General features: G+C 35.7%; 1 protein-coding gene across 1 annotated transcript; it reads right to left on the bottom strand.

Annotated features, from left to right (window-relative positions):
• Positions 1 to 628: 628 nt before the first annotated feature.
• Positions 629 to 2,423, bottom strand: LOC113281217 (chalcone synthase-like). The gene is made up of 2 exons (XM_026529897.1): positions 2,067 to 2,423; positions 629 to 1,862 (listed from the first exon to the last, which is right to left on the bottom strand). Exons 1-2 carry the CDS (start codon positions 2,242 to 2,244, stop codon positions 868 to 870), a joined length of 1,173 nt encoding a protein of 390 aa, XP_026385682.1. The 5' UTR covers positions 2,245 to 2,423; the 3' UTR covers positions 629 to 867.
• Positions 2,424 to 12,736: the final 10,313 nt, after the last annotated feature.

The raw sequence follows: 12,736 nt of genomic DNA on the forward strand, positions 1-12,736 counted from the left end.
AAACATGTGAAAGCAAAAATCCAAACCTAAAACCAGAGAGTGAAAGGAGAAGAGAGAAAACTGACCTTTCTTCCTTCTTTCTTCTCAACAAACAGATTTAAACAGGAAGAGAAAACCTAAAACATACAAAATGCATATTGAAACAGGAAGAAGAAGAAAATCTTAAATCAGAATCAACAAATCGTTAAACAGGAAGAACAACATATAAATCGAACATGCAAAAAGATTTAACAACATTTTAAATCGAATTATAACTTACTTATCTGTTTTTTCTTCTAAGAGATTTTTCGATTTGCTTCAACAGATTTAGGTTTTTTTTCGAGCAAAAACCTAGGGTTGAGTTCGAGCAACAGCTTTAGGTTGGATTTCGATCAACAAATTAGGTTTGATTTCGATCTGTTTTTCTGGATTTTTTCTCTCTGGTTTGATTCAAGATCTGGTTTCTCTCTCCATAAATGAAAATGAATGTGTTTGTATGAAAGAAAAGCTAGGCTAGACAGTTATATACTGAAGGACAATCTGGTAATTTAGATCTATATTAAAATTTATTTTTAATTCATGACCTGATTTTAAAACTCTTTTAATTAAGGGCCTTATATTATGAATTATCCATGAATTGGGCCTTAGCTTAATTTCCACTTTTTTTTTAAGAATCATTTATTATTTGGAACGTACACAAACACAGACACGTAAACAAATATCAATTGCGTACATAAAAACCTTACAAGAACACACCACATGGATGAACCCTATTCCATACAATACCTACCTCATATCACAAACTACACCACCTTTTTCCAAGCAGTTCACATCACTGAAAAGAAGAACGATTTGATACCTTTCGAATTATAATTATTAGCTAGTACGTTAAATAGTTGGGATACTATGAAGCACAACGGTTTCAACCGTAAGACCCGGTCCGAAACCGAATAGAACTCCCCAATCCAGTCCATCTCCGGTAGTGGATTTTCCTTCTTCAATGGACCTCTTTCTCATCTCGTCAAGAATGAAAAGGACACACGCGCTTGACATGTTACCGTACTCGCTCAACACATGACGAGTCGCTCGGAGTTTCTCTTCTTTTAATCCTAGTTTAGCCTCAACTTGGTCAAGAATTGCTGGACCACCAGGGTGAGCAATCCAGAACAAAGAATTCCAATCAGTGATACCAATTGGTTTGAAAGCTTCATCCAAGCTCTTCTCGATGTTCTTAGAGATCAAGCCGGGAACATCTTTCAATAAGTGAAAAGTCAGACCAACTTCACGTAAATGTCCATCGATTGCTCCATGTGAATCGGGGAGAATAGTCTGAGCCGCAGAAACGATTTGGAAAAGTGGACGTTCCACTGAAATATCAGGGTCAGCTCCGATGATCATAGCACCTGCACCATCACCAAAAAGAGCTTGTCCCACAAGGGAGTCTAAATGAGTATCAGCTGGACCACGGAAAGTAACTGCTGTGATTTCTGAACACACAACAAGTACACGTGCACCAGCGTTATTCTCAGCCAAGTCTTTGGCAAGACGCATGACAGTCCCACCAGCGAAACAACCTTGTTGGTACATCATCAACCGTTTAACCGAAGGACGAAGACCCAGTAGTTTACTGAGTTGGTAATCAGCACCAGGCATGTCAACACCAGAAGTAGTGCAAACGACTAAATGAGTGATCTTTGATTTTGGTTGACCCCATTCTTTGATAGCTTTTGATGCAGCTTCTTTTCCTAGTCTTGGTACTTCAACAACAACTATGTCTTGACGTGCATCAAGCGATGGAGCCATGTATTCACACATGTTAGGGTTTTCATTCAGAATTTCTTCAGTGATATGCATGTAACGTTTTCTAATCTGTGACTTCTCGCCTGCATGCATAGATAGGGCAAAACAAAAAGTTAGTTGTTTGATATAGTGACAACATATTCATGATTCAAGTACAGAGGTTTGCCGTTAACACTGCAACAGGCCACTTACTCCCTCCACGGCGCTACTTGGATTAGTAAGTTTCAGTGTCGAGATAGAATAATCAAAATAAGATAATAAACATAGAGAGAAAGAAATGAGCTTACACATTCGCTTGAATTTCTCTTTGAGATCAGTCATATGTTCGCTCTTAGTGATTTTGAAGTAGTAGTCAGGGTAATCAGCTTGTAAGACACAATTGGCTGGAGTTGCAGTCCCAATAGCCAACACATTAGCTGGACCCTCGGCTCTTTGATCATTGCGGATTTCCTCAACAGTTACCATTTTGATAGAATTTGTTGAAAAGTTTGGGTCTGCCCAGTGGTTCTAATGCAGAATTCTCTCGAACAAACAAGACTGGCTAGTACTTGAATTCGAAAGTGCCTGTGATGATCAAATAACCATCTAAGGCAATGTAGTAGTAAGAATGAGAAAATTTTGTGATGATGAAAATAATAAACATGAGAAGTTGGATTCTTATAAGGGTTGTCGGGAATGAGATGAGTAAGTAAGAAGAAGTATGTTAGGTTGGATTGACGGGTGGATGAACAACCACGTGGATTTGTTGTACGTAGCTAAACTAGAGGTAAATAATGAGGTTACGTGCGCAATCTATATAAGAGATAAGAATATGCAAAACCAAACCAACTTTCTAATCGTTTATGAATTATGATTGGTTTCTTATTCACATTTTAGAGGTGTGTTTTGAAGACGGTTTCTAAGATAATCTTTCTTTATTGAACAACAAAACAATGCTTACTCATTTGGATTGTGTGTTTAAGGAGAAAATATTCTAGTGCGTCCGGAAATCTGAATGATGCTGAATTAGAGAAATATATTGAAATACGACTTGCCGAACTTTTTTTTTTTTGTCTAACTATAAAACAAGTGAAAATTGGCCAAATGTCTTGGACATGCTCCTCGCGATGATTTGTAGACAGCCACTCTCAATAAATATCTTAACCCAGTTCATGGTTTTAACCTAATCTAGGAACTAGTTAAGCGTCAGAATGGCTTTAACCTAACCCGGTTTATTAGCTGGTGAAATCAAATCAGAAAAAAGTACTGGTTGATTTTGAGAGAGTTCTTGTTTTACCAATAATCATTAATTACAAGATTAATTGTCGATGTGATGATACACCCGATATAGGCAAGAACAATCACCAAGTGCGCCATCGGTCTTTTTCCGAATGCCAACCGTAAAAAGTATATGAATTTGTGGGGGTGTTGGAGTTGGTTAGTGATAGTTGTCTATGGCTCATAAATGGTCCTTGTGGGTTCAAAATATTCGATGAAGAAAAAATATTTTGTACCGTAACGTTTTCTTGATTCGTGAAAGATAGGTCATCTTCTTCTTTTCTTTTTTTTTTTCTTTTTTTATAATCAAACCACAAATATTTTATTTCATAAAAGAATCGTTTACACGATGATTTTCAAGAAAGATAATTAAAAGCAATGAAACAATTACAAATAAGATGTAATGCGCAAATAAATCGCGAAGAGAAATTATATTAAATATCTGTATATAGTGGATTTTCTATCAACCAATCGATCAAAGAAACTACGGCATGTCTTAACTTAATTAATTAGGGAATTTGGTAGCTCCTGGGGACTAAAGCTCATTAAGTTTGAATAGGATCAAACTATACTTAAGGTTGGTACGAGCTCCGTGGACACATAAAACATCATGTCTGGTACCAACCAAATACTAATGAAGAAATGGTAGCTGATATGAATTACGTACATATATATGCATGCATGACGTAAAGAAACGAAAAGGTAGTGGGTAGGTGGTACGTGTGACACATGGAGTTTCATGCGGCTATCAATGTTGTGTTGTTTTCTCTGGCTCCACAAAGCAAGTTGAATATTTTATTTCCCTTACCGAGGCCGACTCCCAAAACCTTTTATTTTCCTGGTTTGATTGGGATATACCCGAACTAACTGGCGTATACCCAAATTTAAATGGACATGTGTCCTTACTAAGGGAAGGCCAAAACGTGATAAAGTTACTTTAATGCCCTGCACTAATTAACCTAAAACTAAACTCTAAACTTAAAAACTAAAAACTGATTAATCTTCCTCTAATCCATCTTCTCTAATCTCTCTCCTCTTCTCTTTCATTCCAAAAACCTAAAATCAACCAAAAATTTCAATTTTGATTTCTACAAGAAATGGTTGATTCTAAACAATCCAGTAGCTAGAGAGATTCAATAGATAACATGAAAAGATCCAAATCAGTGGGAAAAGGTAAGGAAAAAGTTGGAACAAGTAAACCCAAGAATCCAATCCTTGAAGATGTTGAAAAGAAACCTCTACAAGCGAAAAGAAGCCTGCAAGTGACTTCTAAACCCAAACCCGTTATTCTGATGCGTTGTATGCTTGTTATATTAGGTTAGAAATCGAAAGAAACCGAAAATTATGATTTTATGGGTTTTCGGTCGGCAAGGTCGATAATTGAACAACATGCCGACCATTGGTTATTTTATGCAGCCGGCATGGTATCAGGATGAATAACCTGCCGGCTGTTCATAACATCCATGGCAACTGTTAGATAAATAATCAGTGCTGGCATGGTATAATAACAAACCATGCCGACCTACATCTGGTCGGCATTGTTTTAGACCTGAAACCTGCTGGCGTTAGGCTACAGAAACCTTAATTTTCTAAGTTAATAATCGACATCTTTCTTAAATAGGACCATGCCGGCGTGATGGTTGTCGGCACTGTATATGGATAAAACCCTGCCGACGTTATGGTTGTCGGCATTGTTTAGTTTATCGACCTTGTCGGCCAGTGGATGACCAAAACCATATGAAAATGTGTAACAATTTTCATCTCTCTCCCGCTTTATGTGTATGGGTAAATGGTGAGGAATTGATAATTTTTCTCTGAGAAACAAGGAGAACAATAATTAGTTGATCACCATTTCCCCATACAGGTAAAGTGGAAGGGAGAAGAAAACTGTTATCACTCAAATCATGAATCGACCAATATCGTATGTTCAACAGTGTTGTCTGTTTTCATATCTCTTTTTTGTGCATTTTTTAGGTTCCCAGAGCAAAAAAAAAAGAAGATCTACCTTGTCTTTTTAACAATGCAGAAGACCTATTTAAATTTTTGGACACAATTTATCCCAATTTAGAAGATCCTATAGATGAAACTGAAGAGAATTACCCGTTTAAAAAGTTATGTTTGATGGGTGAGGAAAATCCTGAAGAATTTCTAAGGTTTATGAACAGTCCTAGCAATCCCCTCAACTATGAAGAATGCACATCATCAGAAGAGGAAGAATAGGAGGTTGATCCAAGAACTTTTTTCAGGGCATGTGACTTTTCTGGAGTGAACCCCTATTACAATGAGGATGGTGACTACATAGGTCCAGTGAAGGGGAAGGGAAAAGCAAAAGCTGATGCTGCTGGAAAAGCTAGTGATGGGGAGGAAGATAACAACAACAAGAAGGATCCATGAAATTTTTAAATTTTATTATGTTTCAATTGGTTTAGAATCTTAGATTGTGGTTTGAACTATTACATTATGTTTTGAACTCTTAGATTGTGGTTTTAGACTTGTTAAACTTATGTTAATTTTCAGTTTCAGTTGCTTTAGAAGTTATTGGATTTTTTATGCAGTTTTAGAGAAATTTTCTTTGCAGCCGACTTGGTGTGTGAATTATACAGTGCCGACCGTACCAGGATTTTCTGCGGCCGGCATGGTTTGAAATCTATACCCTGTCGACTAAATGTTATTCGCACTTTTTAGGTACAAAGTACAACCCATTGAATGCTCAACGGCTAGAAATTTCAAAATCAAGATATTAGGTGTGTTGTTATTATAAAAGTATTCCCAACTTCATCTTCAACCTTGCATAAAGAATGAAAGTTTCACCACCAAATATTTGTAATCTTTGTACACTAAGTGGTCATTTTGCAAACGATTGTCCCTTTGAAGGAAGAAAATGCACTATTGAAGGTTGTAAGGGATTCTTATTTCTCATGAAAGCTGCAGTAGGAGATGTATATCAGCCGTATGCTTCAAAATGCACTTGTTGCGGGTTTTTATATTGGATAGATGAGCGCCTAGCTCCGTATGAAGATGAAGTTTCTAAAATCAATCTTCTACCATGCACAGATCCATGTTGTGACGGTAAGATGAAGCTAATTACCTCTCCTAAGAAATTGTGTACCGGAGAAAGATATTATCTATAACCCAAGTGTGTTAGGGTTAAGTTTTTAACGTTTGTATGATTTAATTAAGGTTTGTATCTGATGTATGGTCGGCATTGTCCTAAACTAAAAGCTTGCCGACGACTAAACAGTCGGCATTATCTTAAATTAAAAGCTTGCCGATGGTTATACTATCGGCATGGTTATCCTAATATACCTTGCCGGCCTTACAGAGAATAACATCCAGGAACAACTTTTTTGAGGGAGTTATTAGCCGGCATGGTTGTCTTAATAAACAATGTCGTCGTACTAACAGCCGGCAACCTGGCAAAACCAGGACCTTGCCGACGGTCCCATAACACTCGCATACCATTTCTATTGTGACTTTCTTCCGGCGACCCATAACACTCGCATACCATTTCAAACCGCGTAGATTTTTGTTGGGTGTTTTTCACTAGAACACACATCTTCTCTTTTGCTTTCTCAATAATCCAATTTACTGCGTCGTCTTTTTCCTTCCATTCCAAATCATTAGCATAATGTTCGGAAGTATCGGGACCCCTAATTTTCTGAGCTTGAGGTTGATCCGCCATCGGTACCAATACAACAATATACAAAACATCAAAAGTTAGTTGATATGTATTACCATCGTCGACAAGGTCGACATATAAAACACTTCCATCTATAAAAAGACGGCACGTAAGAAAAAACCAACATTGCCGACATGAGAAAAGCCGGCATGGTTGGAAAACTTGAAGATGTCGGCTTAAGCATTTTCAAGTTATTTTGTATTACCAAGGTCGGCAAGGTCGATATATAAAACATTACCGACTAGAAACAGCCGACACGCAAGAAAAATTTAACATTGCCGACCATACAACAGTCGGAAAGTTTTTAAAACTTGAAGATGCAGGCGTAAGCATTTTCAGTAACGGCTCCTGTGTCCCAAAAAAATGGAGGTCGGCATGGTTAAAATTTTCAACCTTGCCGACACGATTATTGCTCATGAAAAATCGGCACGTTGTTCAATTAACAACCACACCGGCGTGTTGGGCCGACATGATCGACAATCGTCGACCCTGCCGACCCTGTACAGCAAAAATGAAAAAACAAAACCAAAATCCATCATTTTCATGGAAAAATCACAATCTTCACCACGTAGGTTGTCTACCTGATTACTTGCAGCTTCATTCTCTTCTTCTTGGCCATTGGATTCTTCGTTTGGCTCAATACATTCATCACTTCCATACCCATCATGAGTTTGAGGAAAATAAAAGTGAGGGCCATGCATGTAATCTATTTTATCATGATCTGATAGATCATCATACAAATACTCATTTGTAGGAGGAAAGTTAGAAGGCTCCCCCACTTCAAAATCATGATTTGAATCACTCATATCGCTCATATCACAAATTTCTCAAAAACCCTAACTTTCCCCCCCAAAACTTTCTCTACTACTTCATTCTACTTCCCTCTCTAAATGATTTCTAAAACTTATAACTAAATCAACTAACTAATCTAACTAATTTAACTAATCTAATCATTTTAGTTAAATTAGAGTTAATCATTGTGGGGGGTATTTTAGCCATTTAGAAAATTCTAGGTTAAGGGGTGGCTTGGCTTTACTTCATAATGACCTGATTTTGTCTTATTGGGTATACCTCAATTAATTTGAGTATATCCCAATCAAGCCAGGTTTATTTTGTGAGGAAAAAAGCTTTTTATTTTGTTACAGTCCAGCTTCCGTTTGGGGTGATTTTGATGCGGCTGATTCTGGAAAATTGGATGCAGGAAAAGATTTCAATGATGTGGTCATGGTTTTTAATTTTTATAAAGCTTTTAAAAGAAAAATATGAATGTTTTAAGGGGAATTAAACACTCCACGCCCCTCTCGTCTGGAGCAGGTTGAACTGGTGTACACATACTTTGTTTTTGATAAAAATTAGACTTATATAAAATTTATATAGATATTATCTTCCTAATAAATTTATAATTACTAGTTATGACTAATTTATTTATAAGAAAACATCTGCTTCAAACATCAACCATGAAGCGACGCTTCACGCTTCGACATACGCATCGCTTCCTAAAAGTGAAAAACGCTTCACGCTTTCAATACCTTGGTTATCATAGTGATCTTATTCCCCCCCCCCCCACCCCCCCCCCCACCCCACAAACAGTTATGGAATCCACGGGTTCCTTTAAACATATCATTCTTAGTATGGAATTTGTGTTATAAATGAGCTCTTACCTTAGATTTTGTATTCAAGTAAGTAAATCAAATTTAGATTGCTCAAAAGAGAAAAGAAAAAAGTTAGACAAATGCCTATTCTGTGTCACTGAGCAGGAGATAACTATGCATCTTTTTCTTCATTATTCTGAAACTTCTAAGGTATGAAATTATTTTTTGGTTTCTTTCGGGTATGATTGAACTTCTGCAGATTGTGTCAAATCTTCCCTTTGGGAACTGACTAATAAAAAGAGTAGGGCTTTGAAGAAGAAGCTTTAGCGTCTTATATCTTTTGTCATTTGGTGGTCAATCTGGCATAAAAGAAATGGAAGGTAGTTTGGAAATCGAAAAAGATATGTCAATCAACTCGTAATCTATGTAAAGCGCACTTTTTAAAATTGCGCATTACCTAATAAATATTTTGATGACTACTTTTTGAGTATGCTAAGTTTTAATTGGGATGATATACGTAGTTGGAAATTGCTGATTACTTCTATCATTTTCTCATCTTTTTAAGTCCTCACTCTCCGGTGACATTTTCGTTTTTAATGTAATTTTCCCTTTCCTAATCAAGTTTTTTTTTTTCTAAAATAAGGCCAAAATTCTCATCCCTGGCAATGTTATAAAGCATATCAGTATTGCTTGCATATAGACTGTAAAAGAGATATGCGGGGTGAGTAGATTCTTTTGTGTAAATGTATTTAAACTTGTTGTCGATGACATGCGTTTTTTTTTTCTTTAATTTATTTATAGTGGAATGAGGGGCTTAAAAAAACACCTTGAGAAATATTTATTAGAATACCTTATTTAAATTAATGTTTGGACTGTTACATAGGTGGTAGAATGACACATTCTTTTGTTACATTATTGTATATTGCACATTGATACAACCAATCTATAATATGATTTCTTTGATCCATATGAAATTTAAAAATGGAAGGATATAACTGAATCCTTGAATCTCCAAGGAATTTTTTGATCATTCCCTAAAATGGCTTGCTCAATATTATCTGCATCTCCTTAATTTTTCCATCAATGAGATTTAGATCTTTAATCAGTTGAGTTTTCCTTTTTGCCTCAACCATCAGAGAAGTTGTATCAATTTCAATAATTAACCTAGATAACCTTCCACATAAATAATTGAATCTTGCGTAAGAAGCTTGAGATTTTCCAAAAATTTCTTGCAAAGAAAATAACTGATAGCGGAAGTTGTCTGAAAGTCATTGTCTGAGAGATTACTTGAAAAGAATTTCGTCCAACACGAGATTGTTAAGACAATAGGGTGAATAAAATTTGCTTTAACCAATCCATATCTTTGATTCTACCATCAAATTTCATCATAACTATCCTAAGTCTATGATAATCACTATAACAACGTCATAAAACACCATACGACCTGAAGTAGCCGTGAATAATATTTATTCAAAAAAAATAAGAAACCAGAAATCTAATGCATGTTATCACAAAAAATTTATCTTAATGAAATTCAATCTACCCGTCAAATCTTCATATCAAATACTAGTAGATCTATATTTGAAGAGACAAAAATATGTAGAATAATAGTTTTCTGATAATTGAAAGGAAAAAACAGTTATGCAGAAGGAGAGAGAGAGAGAGAAAGAGACAATATTTTTACTTTGTGAAGTTTTCCATAGAGGCCATTTAATATTCTCTTTCTGGATGCTACAAAGGCGACCTTACTTTCACAAGAAAGGAAGGATTTCTTTGGACAACCAAATCACATGAAAACATGAATTTGTATCCAAAAAATTCAATTGAAATAACCACAAGAGAACCCATAGTTAGTTCAATCGAAAAATAACAACCAAATTAATCACAAGAAAACCCCTGATTAATTCAATTGGTCATGCTCAACATAAGCGAACTTACGGAGTAACAACTAAAATAACCAAAAGAGAATGATTAGTTTAGTTGATCATGTTCGACATAGGAACCTTACGGAGAAACAACTAAGTTAATCACAAGAATGAACAACTCAGTCGATTGTGCTCAACATAAGAAACCTTATGGAACAACACAGTATATGCACAAAAATTGTGGATCAGAGATCGACCAAATACTGCGGAATAGACAAGGATTCATTCTATTTTTCATCACTATTCGCACAATGACATATAATAGACTTAATCCTTGTAAACAAAAAGTTTTATCCTTTCTTTTATCAAAACAATGACATAAAAGGCTTTAACTTTGTAACGTCAAAAGTTCATTCTATCTTCTATCAATACATTCATGTCGACATAATAAAGATAACTTTTGAACAAGTATGGGATAGTCACAGGTTCACGGACGTAAACAACATATCCTATAACAATTTGCAATATATAAAATCATAAATATTAAAATCGCAAAAATCATCTTCCAAAAAATACTTTAGAATTTAAATAAATAAATCTAAAAATAATGAAGATGAAAATCGTTGGACATAGCTATGTGTACTCACAGTAATGGCTATTCCAAACCCTAGTTATTCTTCTAAAAACAAAAAGAAGGTTTACTAGACAAAATCAAACCAAAACAAACTCTAGAGTAATCACAAGTGATAATTAGAGTTTCGGTACGGAAGCTTAACTGGTACCAAGACCTTCAAACTTGTGACTAACTGTATCAACTGCATCTTCGGAGAAGATATCCTCATTAAGAAGATCTCTAACCTGTGACTTCATGAGAACAAGATCAATATCAATCTTTTTCAACTCAGTTTGTAACAGGTTAAGATCCTTTACAGCATTCTCGAGCTTAAGTTGAGTCTTCCCAAGATCAGTGAGAAAACCATGAACTACTTCAGCAGAGACCATCTCAGCATTTTCTCGATCTTGATGAGAAAATGCATAATTTCATGAGGCACAAGATTCGAGTTCGTCGGGCTTAACAAGGGTTCTTTTCTTCTTCAAAACAAACTCCAAATAGACAGAATCTTTAATTGAATCGGCTGTTAAATTCCAAGAACTTGAAGTGGACCCCATCCTTAAAAGAGCACCACAAGAGTATGCATACTCTATAGAAGGTTTGGTATTTATTGGTTTCTCAAGAACCAGAAATTAAGGTTTTTCAAGTTTGGTCAGGTCCAGTGTGAAAGGCGGTACACGCACATACACAACTTGCCCTTATACCAAAAAAGACATATAAGTGATCAAACAACCAAGAATGTCGTTTATTCACAAAGGTGTTTGCTACGTGAAAAGATTCACAGACATAAGCTCAATAAATCTTATATTCTCATGTGAGAAAAATTCAGAGCATATAAGTGTAGCAATTTTTACGAAAGAGATCTCGAGAATAAATTTTTGTGGGGAGTGCGGCCGTGGAATTTTTTAGGGGTTTTCTTGTATCTTCATTAACTCCTTGATGAATGCATTTAGCTTCGGCTTTATGATTGCATCTAAATTTGTTGGTATGTTAATACACCTTTTGTTCATGATGTATCTCCATGGAAATTTCATTAGGATCCCAATAATTTTCGCACCTTTGCCAATTTTTTTGACAAAAAGGGGGGAATTAATGTGTAGTTCACACTACAAACACATATGGTTTACGGATCATAATGTAAGGGGGATTGGTGCATATCACCATAGTGTTATTGTCAAAGTTGTGATACAATTGAACTTTGATGATGTGTAATAATACTATGACACTGTATAACAATGATTGAGAGCATTTTGTTTTCTCATTGTTATAGCTACGGATCTTCAACAACTGTGATGCTGAACGTACAACCTTTAGGATCATGGAGTACTTGGAAGTGACGAAGATTTCGAGTCGCGTTGAAGATGCCAAGGAGATTAAGCATGTGGACAAGAAGCTACATTTTGTTTTTGTAATCCATATGTATTGATAGTTTTGTCACTAATATTGACAAAAGGGGAGATTGTTAGAGTAGTGCTCGGTCGAACTCGCATGCGTTGCTATCTCAAGCATGTTTTTCAATGTTAGTGATTAAAATTATAAGTCTTGATTTCTAGCCTATTTGTAGATGTCTCGAACTAGGACATAGATAGTGTAGTTGATCTTAAATCTCTCGACGTTCATCTCTTGAAGACGAAGAACTACTAACGGGAGCTTGTGGAACTTCTTCGACAAAAAGTATGTGGAGACTTGAACTTATCTATCACTTGGAAAGTCTATTTCTACTATCTCCTATATTGAGACATAAGTCGTGTTACGATATAGTTTTCTCTATACACATTTGAGATTTCGAGCTGAGTATATCTCGCTTACATATTTCTCGAAATATGTGTTGGTAAGCTTTCGCTTCGACCAAGTTCATCTTATATCATGAGAAAATTGCCGAGTAACATCTTACATGGTTTGTGTGATACAATCATTTGGTGTAAGACTTGGAAGGTTTCAATAATTATTA

The sequence above is a fragment of the Papaver somniferum genome, chromosome 5 (genome assembly GCF_003573695.1).
Source record: "Papaver somniferum cultivar HN1 chromosome 5, ASM357369v1, whole genome shotgun sequence".
NCBI lineage: Eukaryota > Viridiplantae > Streptophyta > Magnoliopsida > Ranunculales > Papaveraceae > Papaver > Papaver somniferum.

Bases quoted from the DNA above. Each gene is read 5' to 3' on its own strand.
- LOC113281217 (XM_026529897.1), bottom strand. From the start codon at position 2,244: ATGGTAACTGTTGAGGAAATCCGCAATGATCAAAGAGCCGAGGGTCCA. The intron at 1,863-2,066 runs GTAAGCTCATTT...CTATGCATGCAG, and splicing joins AGAGAAATTCAAGCGAATGT to GCGAGAAGTCACAGATTAGA.